The sequence below is a fragment of the Bombyx mandarina genome, chromosome 05 (assembly GCF_030267445.1).
Source record: "Bombyx mandarina strain Sakado chromosome 05, ASM3026744v2".
In the NCBI taxonomy this organism is placed as follows: domain Eukaryota; kingdom Metazoa; phylum Arthropoda; class Insecta; order Lepidoptera; family Bombycidae; genus Bombyx; species Bombyx mandarina.
The window spans coordinates 4,588,960-4,607,309 of record NC_143212.1 but is presented as its reverse complement, the minus strand read 5'-3'; the positions used below and the strand labels follow the sequence as shown (position 1 = coordinate 4,607,309).

General features: G+C 40.8%; 1 protein-coding gene across 1 annotated transcript in view; it reads right to left on the bottom strand.

Annotated features, from left to right (window-relative positions):
- The window catches only part of LOC114251732 (BOS complex subunit NOMO1), a 24,338-nt gene extending 5,988 nt beyond the window's left edge, over nt 1-18,350 (bottom strand). The window contains exons 1-17 of the mRNA XM_089727551.1: nt 18,189-18,350; nt 17,637-18,023; nt 16,278-16,437; nt 15,557-15,805; nt 9,592-9,760; nt 8,919-9,098; nt 6,907-6,988; nt 6,445-6,641; nt 5,623-5,801; nt 5,192-5,353; nt 4,602-4,787; nt 3,969-4,134; nt 3,634-3,836; nt 2,553-2,887; nt 1,480-1,585; nt 1,147-1,336; nt 465-652 (exon numbers count right to left, since the gene is read on the bottom strand). Coding sequence (XP_089583677.1) covers nt 465-652; nt 1,147-1,336; nt 1,480-1,585; nt 2,553-2,887; nt 3,634-3,836; nt 3,969-4,134; nt 4,602-4,787; nt 5,192-5,353; nt 5,623-5,801; nt 6,445-6,641; nt 6,907-6,988; nt 8,919-9,098; nt 9,592-9,760; nt 15,557-15,805; nt 16,278-16,437; nt 17,637-18,023; nt 18,189-18,346 — 3,297 coding nt within the window. The 5' untranslated portion in view covers nt 18,347-18,350. The remainder of the gene's footprint in view (nt 1-464; nt 653-1,146; nt 1,337-1,479; nt 1,586-2,552; nt 2,888-3,633; nt 3,837-3,968; nt 4,135-4,601; nt 4,788-5,191; nt 5,354-5,622; nt 5,802-6,444; nt 6,642-6,906; nt 6,989-8,918; nt 9,099-9,591; nt 9,761-15,556; nt 15,806-16,277; nt 16,438-17,636; nt 18,024-18,188) is intronic.

The following is an 18,350-nucleotide window of genomic DNA, read 5'->3' as shown; positions in this document are numbered from 1 at the left end:
AAGATTAAGAAGATATGTCGGCGCAACGTCACTATTTACGTCACTGTTTCCTTAATGTTACGCATGTCGACAACTATTTGAGACGGTATTTAAGAGACTTCATGACTAAGCTACCCGCACTTTCTACTATAGGTACAAGTGACTAGGTATTGTGTTCTATAAATAATACGAATATCAATATCGACGCTTGAAAGGCAAACGTGACTAAGCGACAATAACTGCTTTATACATAAATGATAGGCAATAACCATATGCGATGCGCAAAAAATATATATTTCTAGGTCTATTAAAATCATTTCAATCGTACAGCTAGATTCGTTAAAATATAATTTTTTTCAGGTATTTCAACTTTAAATTAGTCTACTGTAAAGTTCACCCATTTTCCTTTAGTGACGTTTGCCTTTCAACGTCGATATATTCTCTCACACACACACACGCGTTCAAGCACGCATACAGACACAAACCTTCGGCACGAAATCAATGGTGAAATGTTTGTAGTTCCCATCGGAGTTGAAGTGGTAGACGTGGTCCCCGTAGGCGTGCGTAGCGCGCGGCAGCGTGGACTCCAGCGTCAGCACGTACGACCTGTTGTCCGCCGGCAGCCGGGGCAGCGCGTACACGAGCCCCGGGTTCGAAGCCTCCGTGTAGCCCGCTGGAACGGAATTACAACTGTTACAACTTTGTCGCTAGCATTATGTCGTACACATACTGAGGGTATGGTTACGCCGGTAAGAGTAACGCCATCTATCATCAAATAGAAGAAAAGAATATCAAAAGAACTAGTAATATCGAGAACGCTCGAGAAGTGTAACGCCATCTATTATCAAATAACGGAAACACATCGAAACGCCTAGTCCTACGGAGGATGTTTTCGATAATTGTAGACTTGTTGTATCGACTATAAAAGTAATCCTTCAATCTGCAACGCGTCTGTCCGTGCACTCGTCGACGTACACTGCCAGCTCCTACAGCTGCTTGTTGTTGCTGCACATTGTGTGCAGTTCAAAATACAGTGAAGAAACCATTCCTTTTTGTGTTATATTTTCCGATGTGACTGAATACGCAGTCTATTACTTATGTCGCCCAATAATTACTACACAATTTGTTCGTCCGCCCCCCGGGGATATATAGACAGGTCGCGAGTACCGGGGTCCAGCTTGACGGAGTAGATGCGTGCGGGCGCGGCGGACGCGGCAGTCGCGGCAGAAGCGGCGAGGCTGAGCACCAGCGTGCGGTAGTGGGGCAGCGCGGCGCGCACCAGCACGGCGCCGTCCGTGGTGCGCTGCGGCCGCACCGCCACCAGCTCCACGCCCAGGATGTCCTTGTTGTCCGTCACCTGCGAGGTGTCACCGATGTTTAAGCATCAAACATAACTACAATAACGGGCATAAACTGAAGAGTTTGAGAACGAGAGCAATCGATCCCGGGTCGCATAATCGTTGTTTGAGTGAATTAGTTACAGACGCATGGGATCATTACCTCGATTGTAGCCGGCGCTCTGACGATCTTCAGCCCCGCCAGCTCGGGGGCGTCGGACTCTTGCAGCTCGATGGTGTAGGTGCAGCCCGGCAGCAGGCCGCGGATCCTGCGGAATTATTTATCTAGGTTTTACCATTTTCGGGCACCGAGATCTATAGTAGAATTATTTTGTCCATGCAGTTTGGATTATAAATAATCGGAGCGGTGAAGCGAGTATTTCGCTCTCTCTTCCACTCACGAGCTTTATGGACGGGAATAGTGATGCGCATTATTGTTGTCGATAAGCGTTATCGAGAGTGTATTTAGTTTTGTCATTTTGTGGGCTAGTGATAAAAATTAAAGAAAAAATCACTAATCGAACACTTACACAACATGTCGCCGCAGCAAGTTAACGAGAACGGCAGAAATTAACACTTTGTAATTTTTCGGGATCTATTCTCATTTCAGTGAAAAATTTTAACACTTGATTTTTGCTAACAAGCAAAATATTTGATTAAATTCTGCCCTTTTGGTATAAAACAAAGGAGTAGCCATTGTGTTACTAAAGAAATTCAGACAGCGAATGCACAAAATCACATTTCTCTTCGACATATGACACAAGGTACAACAAGGTAGCCGCGGTAGGCAGCGGCTTGGCTCTGCCCCTGGCATTGCTGAAGTCCATGGGCGACGGTAACCACTCACCATCAGGTGGGCCGTATGCTCGATTGCCTACAAGGGCAATAAAAAAAAAGGCTCATAACATAACAATGTCTCATCACCCTTCGTATGCCCCAACCACCCACCGTTCCACCCACCGCCGTGTACCTACCCTCGATGACTCCTTTGTTTTTATCGATAATGACGTTGCGTCCGCGCTACATGCTCACCGCCCTAGCCGGGCTATGTTTTATGAACCAAACTGCACCGACAAAATAATTCTACTATAGGTACCCCCCCGCTCGCGAGAAACTCATGGGAGGTCCGGTCCTCAGACCGAAAAAAAGTGGCCGTTTTGGATTACTCGACAAGCCTACACAACTCCGTGCGGTCGACGAGTATGTAGTTATTGATGCGAGGCGGAGGGCGGGTACCTGAAGGAGCCGTCGTCGTCAGTGGTGGCGTGCTCTGCGTGCGCGGACGGGCAGCGCTCGGGGCGCGGCACTGCACGCACGCCCGCGCCCGCCCAGCCGCGCCCCGACACGTCGCGCGCGCGCCCGCAGCACGACCACGCCGTGCGCACGCCGCGCAGCTGCACGCGGTGCGCGGCGCCGTCCCGCACCAGCACGAGGCGGTGCGGCGGCGCGAAGCGGTACTCCTTGAGGTGCGGCCGCACGTAGTACTGCGCCGGCGCCAGCGAACCGAACGTCAGCGCCGCGCCCGACTGCGTGCGCCGGTACGCGCCGCCGCTCACCGACACCAGCGCCTCCTGCCCGCCGCACCCCAACAACTACAGCTTAACGACTCTACGTTTTCATTTATTATTATCCACTTTGAAAGAAAGCCGTTCTGCCAAAACTCAACCAAAAGACAAAAGACAAATATCAGAGACTGATAAGATAACTGATATGGAGTAGATATGGGGTAGTTTTGAAGTCGTCGTGGCCTAAAGGATAAGATGTCCGGTGCATTCGTATGTAGCGATGCACCGGTGTTCGAATCCCGCAGGCGGGTACAAATTTTTCTAATGAAGTACGTACTCAACAAATGTTCACGATTGACTTCCACGGTGAAGGAATAACATCGTGTAATAAAAATCAAACCCGCAAAATTATAATTTGCGTAATCACTGGTGGTAGGACCTCTTGGGAGTCCGCACGGGTAGGTACCACCACCCCGCCTATTTCCGCCGTGAAGCAGTAATGCGTTTCGGTTCGAAGGGTGGGGCAGCCGTTGTAACTATACTGAGACCTTAGAACTCATATCTCAAGGTGGGTGGCGCATTTACGTTGTAGATGTCTATGGGCTCCAGTAACCACTTAACACCAGGTGGGTTGTGAGCTCGTCCATCCATCTAAGCAATAAAAAATAAAAAATAAATAAAAAAAGTTGTAAAAAAACACTGGGGGCAGCCGTTGCACTGTAAAACTGATACCTTAAAACTTATCTCAAGGTAGGTGACTGCATTTATGTTCTGGATGTCTATGGGCGTCGATAGGGGAGTGTGGGGCCGACCTGCAGGGGGGTGTCGTCCGCGTCGTCCACCAGCTCCACCACGATCTCGGCCAGCTTGTGCGCGCGGATGACGCCGTCCGCGTCGGGCGCCGCGAACACGTAGGACTCCTTCTCCGCCGTCACGGAGTACGACTTGCTGGAGTCCAGCGGCCCGAAGCTGTACGTGCCGTCCTCCGCCGTCACTTGCGTCAGCGACATGTCCTCTGGAAACAACAGATAACATAAAAAATATTTCTACTGCGGCGCAAAGAGCGATCCTCTGTATGTCTCAATCCTCTCGACATTAGAGACATAACATCGGATATACAAAACAACATTACAATATCGGCACGCACCTGCGCTGAGCGTGACGGTGACGCCCGGCAGGGGGGGCTGCGTGGTGCCCGCCACGGTGAGCGCGGGCCGCCCCCGCAGCAGCAGCGCCCCCCCGGCCCCCGCGCGGCCCCGCGGCGGAGAGAACAGCAGGCGGCTGGAGTAGGCCGACACTTGAGCCTCCGAGCCCTGGCGACAATACGACTCACTGTGACGTCACGAGTGGCGTGGGGGGACCGACCCTACCGTTGCAACTTGATGGTTAGCAATAGCTATCTACATTAATATTATAAGTTTATGTGTTTGCTACTCAAGCACCAAAAAATGGCTGAACCGAATCGAATGAAACGTACAAAGTTTCAAGCTGAGATAATTAATTACCTAACATATTTTAAATTGTAAACGAAATAACCCGAAAGCCCAGTATATATCCAGAATAGTGAATGTGGGCTCTTCGGCTTGTCACAACTTCACCAACTGATACAAAACTACTGGCAGTTCGCGCCACAACAAAATGGGACAGTAGTTTTTTAATTGCTAGCGTAGGCAATCAAAGACTCTGGTAATGTTAGTGTTCATGGTCATAGGACAATTTCAACATTTAAACTGTTCACTATTAACGATATTGACACAGAAATAACGTAAATAGTGCTGACCTCTGCCAAATAAATAGTGTGCTCATAGGAGTACCCCCCGGTGGGCTGCTCCTGGGGCGTCAGGGGGCCCACTTGCTGCTCCTCCCCGGACTCGTCCGTGTCGATGTTCAGCACGAGGTCATCGACCGACAGCGGTGACGTCACCCGCAGCGTCGCCGCGTGCGCCACGGCCACGAAGTGTATCGTCTGCAAAAACATTTTTCTAATTTAGATGATCATCTACTAAGTTTAGATTTCTTCAAAAACGTAGAGCATTTCATATAAAGACACGCGACTTCTCACATATCACGAAACACTTCCACGATGAAGGAATAGCACTGTGTGGCAGTGATTAAACACAAAGATTTTTAGTATTATTTAGTCATTTATTTCTGTTGTGATGTCTAAGGACACCGGTACCCATCGCACCCCGGGGGGCGTGAGCTGATTCATGTAACTATATGCAATTAACATAAAATTACTAAAAATATTTAAAGCAAACCTGGCAGTTTGTAAGTTTACTTAAGTCTACGGTTTTACTCAAAGTATTGTGCAGAGAAACTAGCTCGTCGAGTGGGGTCAGGAGAGGGGGTGGGGAGGGGTATAGTCACCGGCGGGAGCTGCGCCGTGGTGTCGGCGTGCGCGCGCGGCGGCTGGAACAGGTGGGGGCCGCGGGGGGTGAGCTGGTAGCGCGCCGCCCCCTCCACGCAGGCCTGGCTGGCGCCGCGCGGCACCTGCAGCACGCCGCTCGACGCCGCGCTCTCGTACTCCACCTGCCGCACCACACACTCTCACTTCACATCATTTTAAATATCAACAAAAGCTGTACCAGATTTGCCTTTTTTTGCTGACCGTACTATTTATATTGGCTTACAAAATATTTTTGAAGGCATCAAAACTGGGCAGTATTAATGAGAAGTTACAAGTTTACGACTTCTACCTATTACATAATTTATGTTATTAGATGGTAGTATTGTTCTAATACAATTAAGACTTGAAGCGACTTCGTGCTGTCCACGGACAAAAGTTGTAGTGCACGTGCCTGGATGTCGTGCGAGGAGTGCAGACGCAGCACGTAGCCGAGGTGCCGGAAGGGCGGCGCGCGCGTGGTGTCCCGCAGCAGCGGCAGCACGAGGCGCTCCTCCTGCCAGCACAGCCTGCTGCCGCCCACGGACAGCTCCACGCTGCCCGCCACCACGTCCGTGAACGTGTACTCGCCATCTGTTCACACACGACACAGCTCTACTCTAGAACTCTAGAAGACATTAAGACTTCGACACCCGACTTTCAAGCTCCAAAAGTCAACAATTATTGCACATCAGGCATGAAGTATTGAGTCTAACATCTTCTAATGCATAAAAATATTAGTTTTATAATTTACCAATAACAAGAAGCTTGGTCTTTACACTTTACTGCTTAGGACCTCTTGTTAATCCGCACAGGTAGGTACCACCGCCCTGGCTATTTCTGCCATGAAGCACTAATGCGTTTCAACTTGAAGGGTTACGTTGTAGATGTCTATAGGCTCTAGTAACCACTTAACACCAGGTTGTTTGTGAGCTCATCCACCCATCTAAGCAATAAGAAAATAAAAAAATAAAAAAACCTTCCGGGAGCTGTGACCTTCGTACTGAGACCGTACAACTTCACACACATACTGCTCCAGATAAGTCTGTCTCTTTGTGAAAATTATGATTTATATATTATTTATCAAGATCCATACAATCAATATCAGTTTCAGCATCTTTTTATCATCTCTAAGGATATTTGGAGCTAAACTTGAGCCTACATCCTTCATCCTCATATTGTGAGATGGTACAAAGTTTTACTTTAGTAAAACATTGAGTCTGTGAGATGGGCATACCGACGGCGAGGGTGGTGACGGGTTCCCCGAGGTGCGCGCCGTCGGCAGCTCGGGCCCGCAGCGTGACGGGCACGGAGCGGCACTCGTCCTGCTGCCGGCACTCGATGCGGCCCCGCACTGTGCCCTTCAGCTGCGAGAACCTCACTCCCTCCACGGCAGCGCTCCCAACCGATATTTGTTGGGAGAGCGGGAAAAACCTTCAAATTAAATAAACATTATTACATTACATTGTTGAAGTCGTCTTGGCCTAAAGGATAAGACGTTTCCGTGTCAAAAACAAATCAACTTCACATGCGACATATCTCACATGCCGAGCATGCAAGCGATCTCCATAGTTTGACCTAGTGCTTAGAAGAATTCTATTGTGATGGAGTATGTATTTCGTTTAAGTCATCTGTCGATGATGCCATCTCAATTGTTATAGTGATGAAATATTTTGGGGATGTGAAAACAAGCACTTACTGTAAGCCATCCCGCTGTTCTTGTTCGGTGACTTCAACCTTAGCTGTGTAGACTCCAGGATGAAGGTATGTACACCAGTTACCTTTCAAAACATTATATTCCAATTAATTCAAGTAACCTCCTTATATCATAAAGCGACTTGGCAACAGAATGAGGAATGTTCTAAATTTGTAATATTCCTATATTAATATTACAACTAGAGCCACTATCTTCACACTTCGTAAAACAATAATAGATTTTGATAAAGGACAATGCCCAAAAGTGGGCCAACTTTATGTCAAAGCTATTTTAACTTGAAAAACTATGCCTTATTTTTTCACGTTGTTTAGTTTATGTATCAACATTTCTTTCAACCTGGCATTGTTTTCCAAAAAAATTAATTACTTATTTGATAACATCCCAAAACTATCCATGCCATAGTTTTTAAATTCGCCAATAGGCAAAGGGCTTAGCCCATACAGCCTTATAGCAAACTTATATGCTGTCAAACGAAAGAGTTGTTTGTGACTTGAACAACAATTAAAAAAAAATAGCTAATGCTTATAATTCACAGGCTTCTTAGTTTATTTTTGTTCAATTCAATATTTATATATTGGAACAATAATTATTACTTAAAACCATGAATTATTTAATATTTTTAGATATTAATGATTCCATTAGTAAAAATATCAATGGCCTACCATTACTCTATTCTTATTATATATGATCAGAGAGTTTTGGCAGCAACCCGAGTGAAGCGTCACTTGAACTTTTATTTTAATATTTTTTTAATAGTTTATTGTGTAATTTGTATTATTTGTATTTGTAATATTGTGTATAAAAGGTCTGCGTAAACTCATGCTCAGTCAATGTGGTATTCGTCGAGTTGACGTCGAAACTCCCAAAAAGCAATAAAAAGAGATACACCGGCTTTTTACTGACATAAAAAATATATAACTTCGACAGACTAGGCTGTATAGGCTACGCTCTTTGCCTGCTTATTGGTGAATTTAAAAACAACAACAATAATATCGTTGCCGGCTTCCGGATTTTCATTTCATTTTATTATTAATAAGAGGATATAATAATAATAAAATGTACGTAAGGGCTTATTTCTAGCAACATTAACCACAATTAACTTATTTAATACTGTAAATAATTATGAGAGCGATTATTGATTTCGAAGAAAACAATTAACAACTTAATTTTAGCTGCAGAAAAAAACAGATTTCTCTTAAACCTGGGTGAGAATATAAAAATCGTTTTCTGAATATGAAACGATATTTCTTTGTCTATCAAATTAAGTTAAAACCATCATGACAGGACAACTTTTTTTAGGGGCCCAAACGCCCATAGAAAATGGGCATTGTCCTTTCAAAATACAATTTATAATCATCAACACAAAACGATGTCACAAAACAAGCCTACCTTCATGTGAGTAAAGATTACTTTTTTTCACAAAATAAAACATCTGTAGACGTGGTCATCAAATTACACAGCCAATCATCACAAAACGTGCTAATAAATTAAAACTAACTTAACTGGAAGCAATCTATGAAATCTTTTCCATTTTTTTATTTATTGCCTAGGTGTGTAGATGAGCTCACAGCCTACCTGGTGTTAAGTGGTTACTGGAACCCATAGACATCTACGACGTAAATGCGCCACACACCTTGAGATATAAGTTCTAAAGTCTCAGTATAGTTACAACGGCTGCCCCACCCTTCTAACCGAAACGTATTACTGCTTCACGAAAGAACTAGGCGGGGCGGTGGTACCTACCCGTACGGACTCACAAGAGGTCCTACCACCAGTAATTACGCAAATTATAATTTTGCGGGTTTGATTCTAATTACACGATGTTATTCCTTCACTGTGGAAGTCAATCGTGAACAATTGTTAAGTACGTATTTCATTAGAAAAATTGGTAACACCGGTGCATCGCTATATATGAATGCACCGGACGTCTTATCCTTTAGGCCACGACGACTTCCATGTAGATATATTAGTATAGCTATCGATTAATTACTCACCAGTTTCTTCAGGAGTAATAGACAAGACCTCAGCAGATCCACGATCAGGCGTGATTCTAAGTGTTTTGACTGGTGGAGTCACAGACCCACAGACGCGCCATCTCGATGCTTTAAGGATGACTGTGCTGCTCGGACCATTTGGTGTCACAGTTAACTGAATATCTTCAAATTCACATTGATCTGATGGAAAAGAAATTAATATTTAAAACTGCTTTTATAGTCTAATCTCAGGTCCAAAAGAAGCATTATGTCTGATAAATGAGAAAACAAAAAAAAAAAATACTTTCTTGATCAATCCTAACGAAACTATGGAGGAATCCTAATTTCAGTAACAATCTTTCTCCAAGTGATATCATATAATATGCAATGACCGATTGATGTAAATTGAACAGAAGATTATAAGAAAGATCTAACAAATCGTATTTTTCGCCATCCATCACCACAAAAATTGTAAGCTACGTGTTTGTAACAGAAATCAGATTGCACAATATTAGCCTTTGACATATGTACGTATATGATTGGTAAATTTTTTGTTGTTGATTATATTTTATTTACATTTGTATTTTTGTACAGAGCACAAACTTTATGATCATTTATTTAACTTTGAAAATTTCCATGAAAGCAGATCAATCTGAATTCCATTCGATTATTATTTTCACATCATAATTCTCACCATGCTGCAAGCCCACAGTGTACACTGCAGGCTTCAGATTTCCCAGAGTAAATTTTCCAGCAGCATCAGTATTTCCTATTGCTTTACCATCAAGTAACACTCTTGCTCCTGATAGTCCTTTACCGCCAACAGAAACTACAGCCGTTCCTATTAGCGTGAACCCTGAAACCTGGGATTGAGAAATTATTAACACTTAACTCTACAATTTATGGCAAGCTTTTGAAGTCATTGTGGCATAAAGGATAAGGCGCTAGGTATATTCATATCGAATGATATGACTGTGTGGGTGTACGGGACAGTGGGCGGTTCGGGGCATAGAACTCAAGCCCCATTTTTTCTAATGAAATATGTACTTAACTCACGAATGACTTCCACCCTTGGTAATAAAAATCAAACTTTCATAATTATAATTTGCATAATGACTGATGTTAGGACGTTGTTCGATTTTGGGGTTTACATTTTGAAATCTCCCGCCAACTTGCCCGGTACCCGCGCAATCAAAACTGAGCGCGACACTAGCGCTACGTGTTGCCGCAGTTTGTGCAACATTTGAAAAAGGAGTCGTGAAATCTTTGAGCAGTTGGCGGTAAGTCCGTAATTCTTTAAATCTTTAAAATATCATAAAACTGAGCTATCGTACATTTATGATCATTCGACCGGATTTTACCTGTTACGAAATCAAATACCAGTGATTCAGTATAACAAAAACGTAATTATTGTAAAAACAATTCCTACAAAAACTTTTATTCGTAAGTAGGTAGTTGTGTGTTTTTGTGAAAAACATAACTTCTGTGTTTTGTGTTTTACAATAAAGGAATTTATACAGTGATTCATAATATACATCGGCGTTCAGGTATTTAGTATTATTTTCGTTACAATATGAAACTTTATTTCAAATTTGTTGCGAACTTTTTAATACATATACATATCTGACGCCTTGCCGCCATTACTGATAGTAAATTAAATTTCAATAAAATAACCATAAAATATTTTTAGTGATAATTCTTATTGTTTGCTATTGAATTAAATCTTAGAATCTTTAATTTTGTCGTATTAAATAGTTTTTAACCGTAGTATTTTCTTCGAATATTAATTAATTAATTATTAATGTTGTTTTGTGTTACAATTTTACTTGGTAGAACGGTACTTTCTTTTAATATTTGTTGTTTGATTATTCGTATTTTAGAACATTCTACTAATTCTTAAATTGTGTTTTAAACAAATTAATTTGTAAATTCATAAGTACCTACCTAAATAAAATTGTAAGATGGCGAAATCAACATCTGGAAAAAAAGCAATAATTTCCGATGACGATGTCGATCAGTTGTTGGCACCACATCAGACAACCAAGGAGATGGCATTTATGCGTTTACAATCGTTGTACGAGATGTCACGAGTAGTTCGAAGTAATACTGATATGCAGCCACAATTTCGCGCCCGTTTCAGAGATATTGTCGCTTTGAGAACTGCATATGAAAGTGCTATGAGTGAAATGATTTGTGTCCAAAAACGTTATAATGCGTCGTATGTACCGTCATACGACCAAATCAAAGCATTTGATGAGATGTATTACTCTGTTTGTGATATCGCGGATAGTCTAAATTTATCAGGTAGTGATAATACTAGATGTGATTTCGGTTCCGGTAAAACTGTAAAACCTCGATTACCGAAATTAGAAATTTTCCACTTTGACGGAAAGTTAGAAAATTGGCCCACATTTAGAGACACTTTTACTAGTTTAGTACATTCTAATACTGATATAGTTGATATTGAAAAATTTTATTACTTATTGTCGGCTGTGAGTGGTCCAGCACTCACTATCGTAAAATCAATGCCGGTAACAGCAAGAAATTATTCCATTGTATGGAATTCTTTAGTTACACGTTTTGAAAACAAGAGGGCGCTAGCGACTACATATTTAGATAAAGTATTTAGTTTCAAAACATTACAATATGAGTCAGTAGACGGCCTAAATGCCTTTTTACAAGCGTGTCAAGATAGCGTCAAAGCATTAAAATCATTAAACATACCAGATTTATCAAGTTTTGTTTTGTTTTATGTATCTTTGCGTAATCTGGATTCAACTACTAGGCGCGCATTTGAAAACAAAAGTGTACCGGGTGATCTTCCGACGTTTGAGGGTCTTATCGCTTTCGTGGAATACCAGGTCCGTATCCTGGAGATGTCGGAAAGTAAATCGGTCTCAAATCAAAGCATAGACAATGCAAAACCTATATACGCAAGGGGTTACCAGAATACCAGTCGTTTTGATAAAAAACTTAATAATTCAAATACCAGGGTGGGTGCGCCTAGAACATCTTTGGCCTCGGCCGCAACTGCGGCTACTAAGAATCTTCAGAACGAACAAAACTCGAATGAAACTTTAAATAAAATAAAAAAATGTTATTATTGCGGCAAGCCTCATTCAATATATCGGTGCTTCGAATATAGTGATCTCACTCCTGAACAACGGCTTCAAAAAATAAAACAGTTGAAGCTATGTGAAAATTGTTTGCGTGATGATCATATATTAAAGAGTTGTCCATCTAGGGTACGTTGTACAGTTTGCAAAAATATGCACCATCACACACTTCACATCGATGCTGGCGCTGGTGCCAATTCAGGAAATAATGCCAGCTCGGTGGCTCTTACCGTTTCTACAACTTCGACAGTCTTACTCGGAACCGCAATTATACACGTCGCAGATTGTTGGGGCATCTATCAACCCGTACGTGCTATAATTGACAGTGGTGCCATGACGGGCTACATAACTCAAGACTGTGCATTAAGGTTAGGACTAGGGCGGAGAAAGTGTGATTTCGATTCCATTGGTCTAGGTGCCAAGACTATTGCAGATCTGGGGCTAACTACCTGTACTGTAAAACCGCGTCAGTGCGATAGCCCCATATTAACTACCGATGTAGTCATAGTTACGAAAATAGCCGGAAATCTACCGACTATGTCTATCTCAGATGATGTGATCCGTAAATTTCAAAATCTTTCACTTGCTGATCCAACTTTTGGTACATCGGGTCCCATCGACATGTTATTGGCCGGTGATCTATTTCCTCAAATTTATGATGGAGAAAAGATCATGCCACAAGATAAGAACATGCCGGTGGCATTGCATTCCATTTTCGGCTACGTCATCGCAGGTCAAGTATCGATTTCGGATCATAGAACTGTAGACACGGAAAATCATCATATCAAAAGCGATAATACAAAATCATTTGTGGCTCTTTCTGTGAACTTGGAGCAAGAAACGCAGTCTGTCTCTGAGATGGAAAGTATTCTTAACAAGGAACCACAACATCCAGATAATAATAATATATCAGTAGGGACATTGTCTGATCGCGATCATAACCGTGATAAGAAAAGTAGATGTTTCGTAAACTACCCTTTGGAACCTTTTTATAAACTTTGTGTTTCATATGGAGCAGAAGAACGTAAATACATTGATATAGAAAATAATTTGGAACGCGATCCGAAATTTATTCGTGAGTGCGAAAGTCTTGGTGGACACAAGAGCCACGTAGGTGCGGTACAAAACGTGGATTCAATATTTATCATCCCACATCTTTGTATTTTGTTGCTTTCTAGTACAACAAACAAATTGGGAGGCATGTTTAAAACATCATGCAAAACAATACCTGAGTGGTTTAACGGCCTCCATTGGCTTAATGACTTCCAGTCAGAGGGTCCAGTTAAACCTATAACTCTAAGCCTAGAACGAAAAACTTTAAGTACTGTATTTGTCTCAACAGAAGTCATAGAAGCATATTCACTGTTGGACCTCACTAACAGATACTCTAGTTTTGGTAAGCTTGTGAGTATAATCGCGCGGCTTTACTTGTTTATCCACAACTGTCGAGTCTTTCAATCAGAACGAACATCGCTGTTTGTGGATGACAGCAGAAAGGCTCACGACATTATTATTAAAATCGTACAAAGTCATTTATTTGTGGACGACATTATGGCCTTACAAAAAGGTCAGAGATGTTCTCAGAGTTTGCGGAAACTAATTCCCTTCATTGATTCAGACGGTTTCCTCAGGGTGGGGGGTAGATTGTCTAATTCCAGCCTTTCCCCTGATAAGAAACATCCTTTACTTTTACCCAAAAAGTCAAATTTTACAAACATTTTAATAGACTATCATCATAAGCTTTATTTACATGCTGGTCCTCGCACTTTGCAAGGAATTATTTCTCAAAAATATTGGATCATATCTGCTAGAAGCGCGATTCGTTCTCGTACCTTGAAATGCATTGCATGCTTTAAAGCTTCTCCCACTCATCTGCAGCCTATGATGGGGGAGTTGCCAAAATTCCGCACTCAAGACATTCACGCGTTTCACACAATCGGTATTGATATCGGCGGTCCCTTCCTAACAAAAGAATCCAAAAGGAGAAATGCACGCAGCACTAAATCTTATTTATGTGTATTTGTTTGTTGTGCCACTCGAGCGGTACATTTAGAGGTCCTGTCTTCGCTTAACATGGAGTGTTTTCTTGCTACTCTAGACAGATTTACGGCAAGAAGAGGTCTATGTCACATGATTATTTCGGATAATGCTACCAATTTTGTGTCTGCTGGGAAACATTTGGCAGATGTTACGCGTTTTTTCGAATCACACTTAACTGAAAGCTTATCAGGAGAACTTGTAGCGTGTAATATTCGTTGGAGCCACAATCCTCCGAGTGGTAGTCATTTCGGTGGTCTTTATGAATCTGCAATAAAATCTGCTAAATTACATTTGAAACGGACTGTGGGAAACAAATCATTATCATTCGAAGAGCTCGGAACACTTTTTGCTCGAGTTGAAGCAGTTCTTAATTCGAGACCGCTATGTCCACTGTCTAACGATCCAATGGAGTTCGAAGTGCTAACGCCAGCACATTTCCTGATCGGGCGTGAATTGTTGGCTGTACCGGCATTCGATATCAGTGAGCAACGACTTTTACCTCGCGAGCGGTGGCAAATTGTACAACAATTTTCACAACTTTTTTGGAAACGGTGGCGCCAAGATTACCTTCACACACTTCAACAACGACAAAAGTGGTTCAACAGCTGTCGAAATTTAGTAATCGGAGATTTAGTTTTAATTAAATCACATGCACCACCTTTACAGTGGGATCTAGCGCGAGTCACTGAACTTAAGCCTGGTGCGGATGGTATCGTGCGAGTTGTTAAAGTTCGTACAAAAAATAATGAAATGACACGTCCTGTCGTTAAGCTTTGTCCGCTCCCAATAGCGACGGACACAGAGTAAGTCGTATGATACAGAAAACATAATAAGATTACATAAAGGTAGGTCTTTGTGTGATCTCCGTTTTTAGTTATAAGTCAAGTTTATTGTTTAAATACTTAGATTTAAGTACTTAAAATAATTTTAATAAATACAGTCCACTGTGAAACTGAATCAACAAAACATTGTTATTGGTATCGTAATGGGAAATCCGGGCGGATTTCGGTGGGGGGAATGTTCGATTTTGGGGTTTACATTTTGAAATCTCCCGCCAACTTGCCCGGTACCCGCGCAATCAAAACTGAGCGCGACACTAGCGCTACGTGTTGCCGCAGTTTGTGCAACATTTGAAAAAGGAGTCGTGAAATCTTTGAGCAGTTGGCGGTAAGTCCGTAATTCTTTAAATCTTTAAAATATCATAAAACTGAGCTATCGTACAGACGTCTTGTGAAACTGCATGGGTTGGTACAACCACCCTTCTTAATTCTGCCGTGAAGCAGTAATGCTTTTCAACTTGAAGGGTGAGGCAGCAGTAATACCATAAAACTGAGATGTAGAAATCATGTCTCAAAGTGGGTGGCTGCATTTACGTTGTTAATGGGCATTATTATAGGCTCCAGTGGCCACTTGGCACCAGGTGAGCCCACCCATTTCAGCAACGAAAAATAAATTAGTATTCATTATTATGGTTACATTCAATAGGAATAGTATTGCTCATACCTCAAAAGCATTCTTGATGTAGAGGCTGTTGTGTTTAACAACAAATGGAACTGATTCAGGTTTAATATTGTATGTGACTGCAATTTGACCGGGTGAAGTGGGCAACACCAGAAGTTTGTACTCTCCAGCGGGTACAAGTCCAAATCTGAACTCTCCTGATGCATCAGTTACAGAATGACAAATTGGTGAATCTGGGACACCCTGAAGTAAAGCTGTATTGCATCCTTCTACCCGAAACTTGGGATTTTCCTGTTGAAATATAGATTAAATTATTTCCTCTAAGCTAAATATGACTTGTCCTTCTCTTCCTTCAAATAAGGTTTGAAAAGAGTCCTCAGCAATAGGCAACAACTTAGTTGTGCATGCATTTCTGATGTTCCTGAACAACCATGACCACAAACATTATGTGCCTCAAATAATAAATAATAATAATAATCACATAATCTTCAAATACTACAAATACCAAATACTTTCAAAAAAAATAAAAAAAAATTGATATAAGTAATACATATTTAGCAGACATTGTACGTATTAAGTATTATGTAGAAACATTGAAAAGTGCCTATTTAAACTCATCCAGAGAACCTTGTAATACTTTACTTGTCAAGTAAACCACTACATGGTTCTCTGGATGAATTTACAATAATTTACTTGTCATAATTGATTTAGTTGTCAAGATTTACTTTTAAACTGCAACAACCTTTGTCATACTATCACTTACTTCTTTTGAATACAAAAGCACATAAACACCGCTGATAGGCTCTCCAAAAGAAATTATAGAGCCAGTCACGTCATAACCTTTCACTTTGAGCACTCCTAAAGGAAGCACCGTGTTGCCCTCCTTCACTTGTACTACAGATTGTGATGGTTCCAACTTCCATCTGAAAACGCATTATATATATTTTCTCAGTTGATCAAATGAAAGCACAAAAACTATCTGACTGTGCCAAACTTTTGATGACAATCAGTAATAATTGTCAGAGACATCTTAGCTATAAATTATTGCCTTAAAGCAGCAATTTAACTATATCAAGAAAAAGTCATGATGCATACATACAAGCACAAGTTGTGCATATCTATGAAACACCATTACATTTGTCACAAGCTAATCTTAGAGTATTTCAGATGTATTTTCCACAAAAATGAATGTCAATACATAGATCTCAATTTGCACCACTTGACTCCATCAGTTTCAATGCTCTCCTAGTGACTGGAGATATGACAAGATAGTTTATAACTGTGAGGACAAGAGTAATAGGTGGTAGCCTTAGCAACAAGAAGCACCACCTAAAGAGCTAACAGGTGATGGAAGCAATGTCATAATTTTCAGAATCTATATAAGTGAAGCAAAAACTTTGTACACCTTTTTATGAAAATTGCACGGCCAGAGGATTATGAAATTTCTCACACTTATAGAGAATATAGAAAGGGAGTGCACAATGCTAATTATTTTTTTTAAATAATGCATAAAAGATACTTTAAATCTATAAAGAAAACAAACATTACCATGTATTTGACACAACACATACATAAAAATATACTCTTTGTTTACTGTCAATTGGGAAACTTTTGTTATTGTTTAAAGTCTGTGGTCGAATTGAAAATAGATTAATATTGTTTGTCTTTAATATTATTGATCTATAGTGCAGTTTTGGTGAATACTGTGATTATTTTATCGAATTATAATAGTGTTTGACAATAGAACCATAATGTTTAAACTTATAATTTCAATTAATTATAGTCGAATTTCGACTACTGTGGGCCCAGTAGTTTTAGATATAATACCCGTAAAATTAATGAATAAAGATCAAAATCATTAGTTCATTATGTTTATTAAGTTTTTTTCCTCTTTATTATCTACAATCTTGTACTTTTATTAGATGCTTTGAAATTCATTATGTAGTTTATGTTTATCTTTATTATAAGTTAGGAAGTATTTCAATATTTCATATTATACATCTTTTTATATAACAAAATTATGTTACATGAATTTGTTTAGCACTATTATAGATTAAAAAGGGTTGTGTTTAGTTTAAAGGTTAGATTAGTTGAATTTATTAAAACAATTAGCAGCACTCACTTTGGATGAGAAGCCTTCAAAGTATACTTCCCAGGGATAACTGGAGTAAAATAAAAGTCACCACCAACAGCAGTCACAGTATTTCTGACTTCATTGTTACTGTTCACTAGTTGAACTGCAACGTCAGCAGGACCTTGGGTTTGGCCATCGGTGATTACCTTACCGGCTATACCGAAACCATTAAAGGCAAAATTTATGTCCTGCCCTGCAGAACATTTGTCTGTAACACCATCCACAGAAAGGTCAACTGTGGATGGCTCAAAGCTCCAGCCTGGTGGTGGGTGGACCTTCAATACGTAGTCACCCTTCTCATAAAGAGGTAGAAAATAGTATCCATTGGTAGGAGCGCATTCCGTCTTTTCTTTGAGACTCCCATCTTTCGTGTATCTGATTTGAAAAAATAAATTGGTTTGAATGAGAAATGTTATTATCACGGTGGAATTGACATCTATTCGTTTAATGAAGTCGATTAATAATTATTAGAGAGAATTATGCGAAATAATTCCATTAGAACGCGTTATTAAATACGATTATCATTTTAGGTTAACTTACAGTCCTATTTCTATTTTAGAGAAATCCAAAGTGACATGACTTTTGACGAATCCACCGCATCCTAATATATCATTTGCATTACATTTCAGTGCACAAAATAATAAAATTAATAAAGTGATAAACATAGCGGACTTGCTGTCGCTGTCACTTAACGCCATTTTT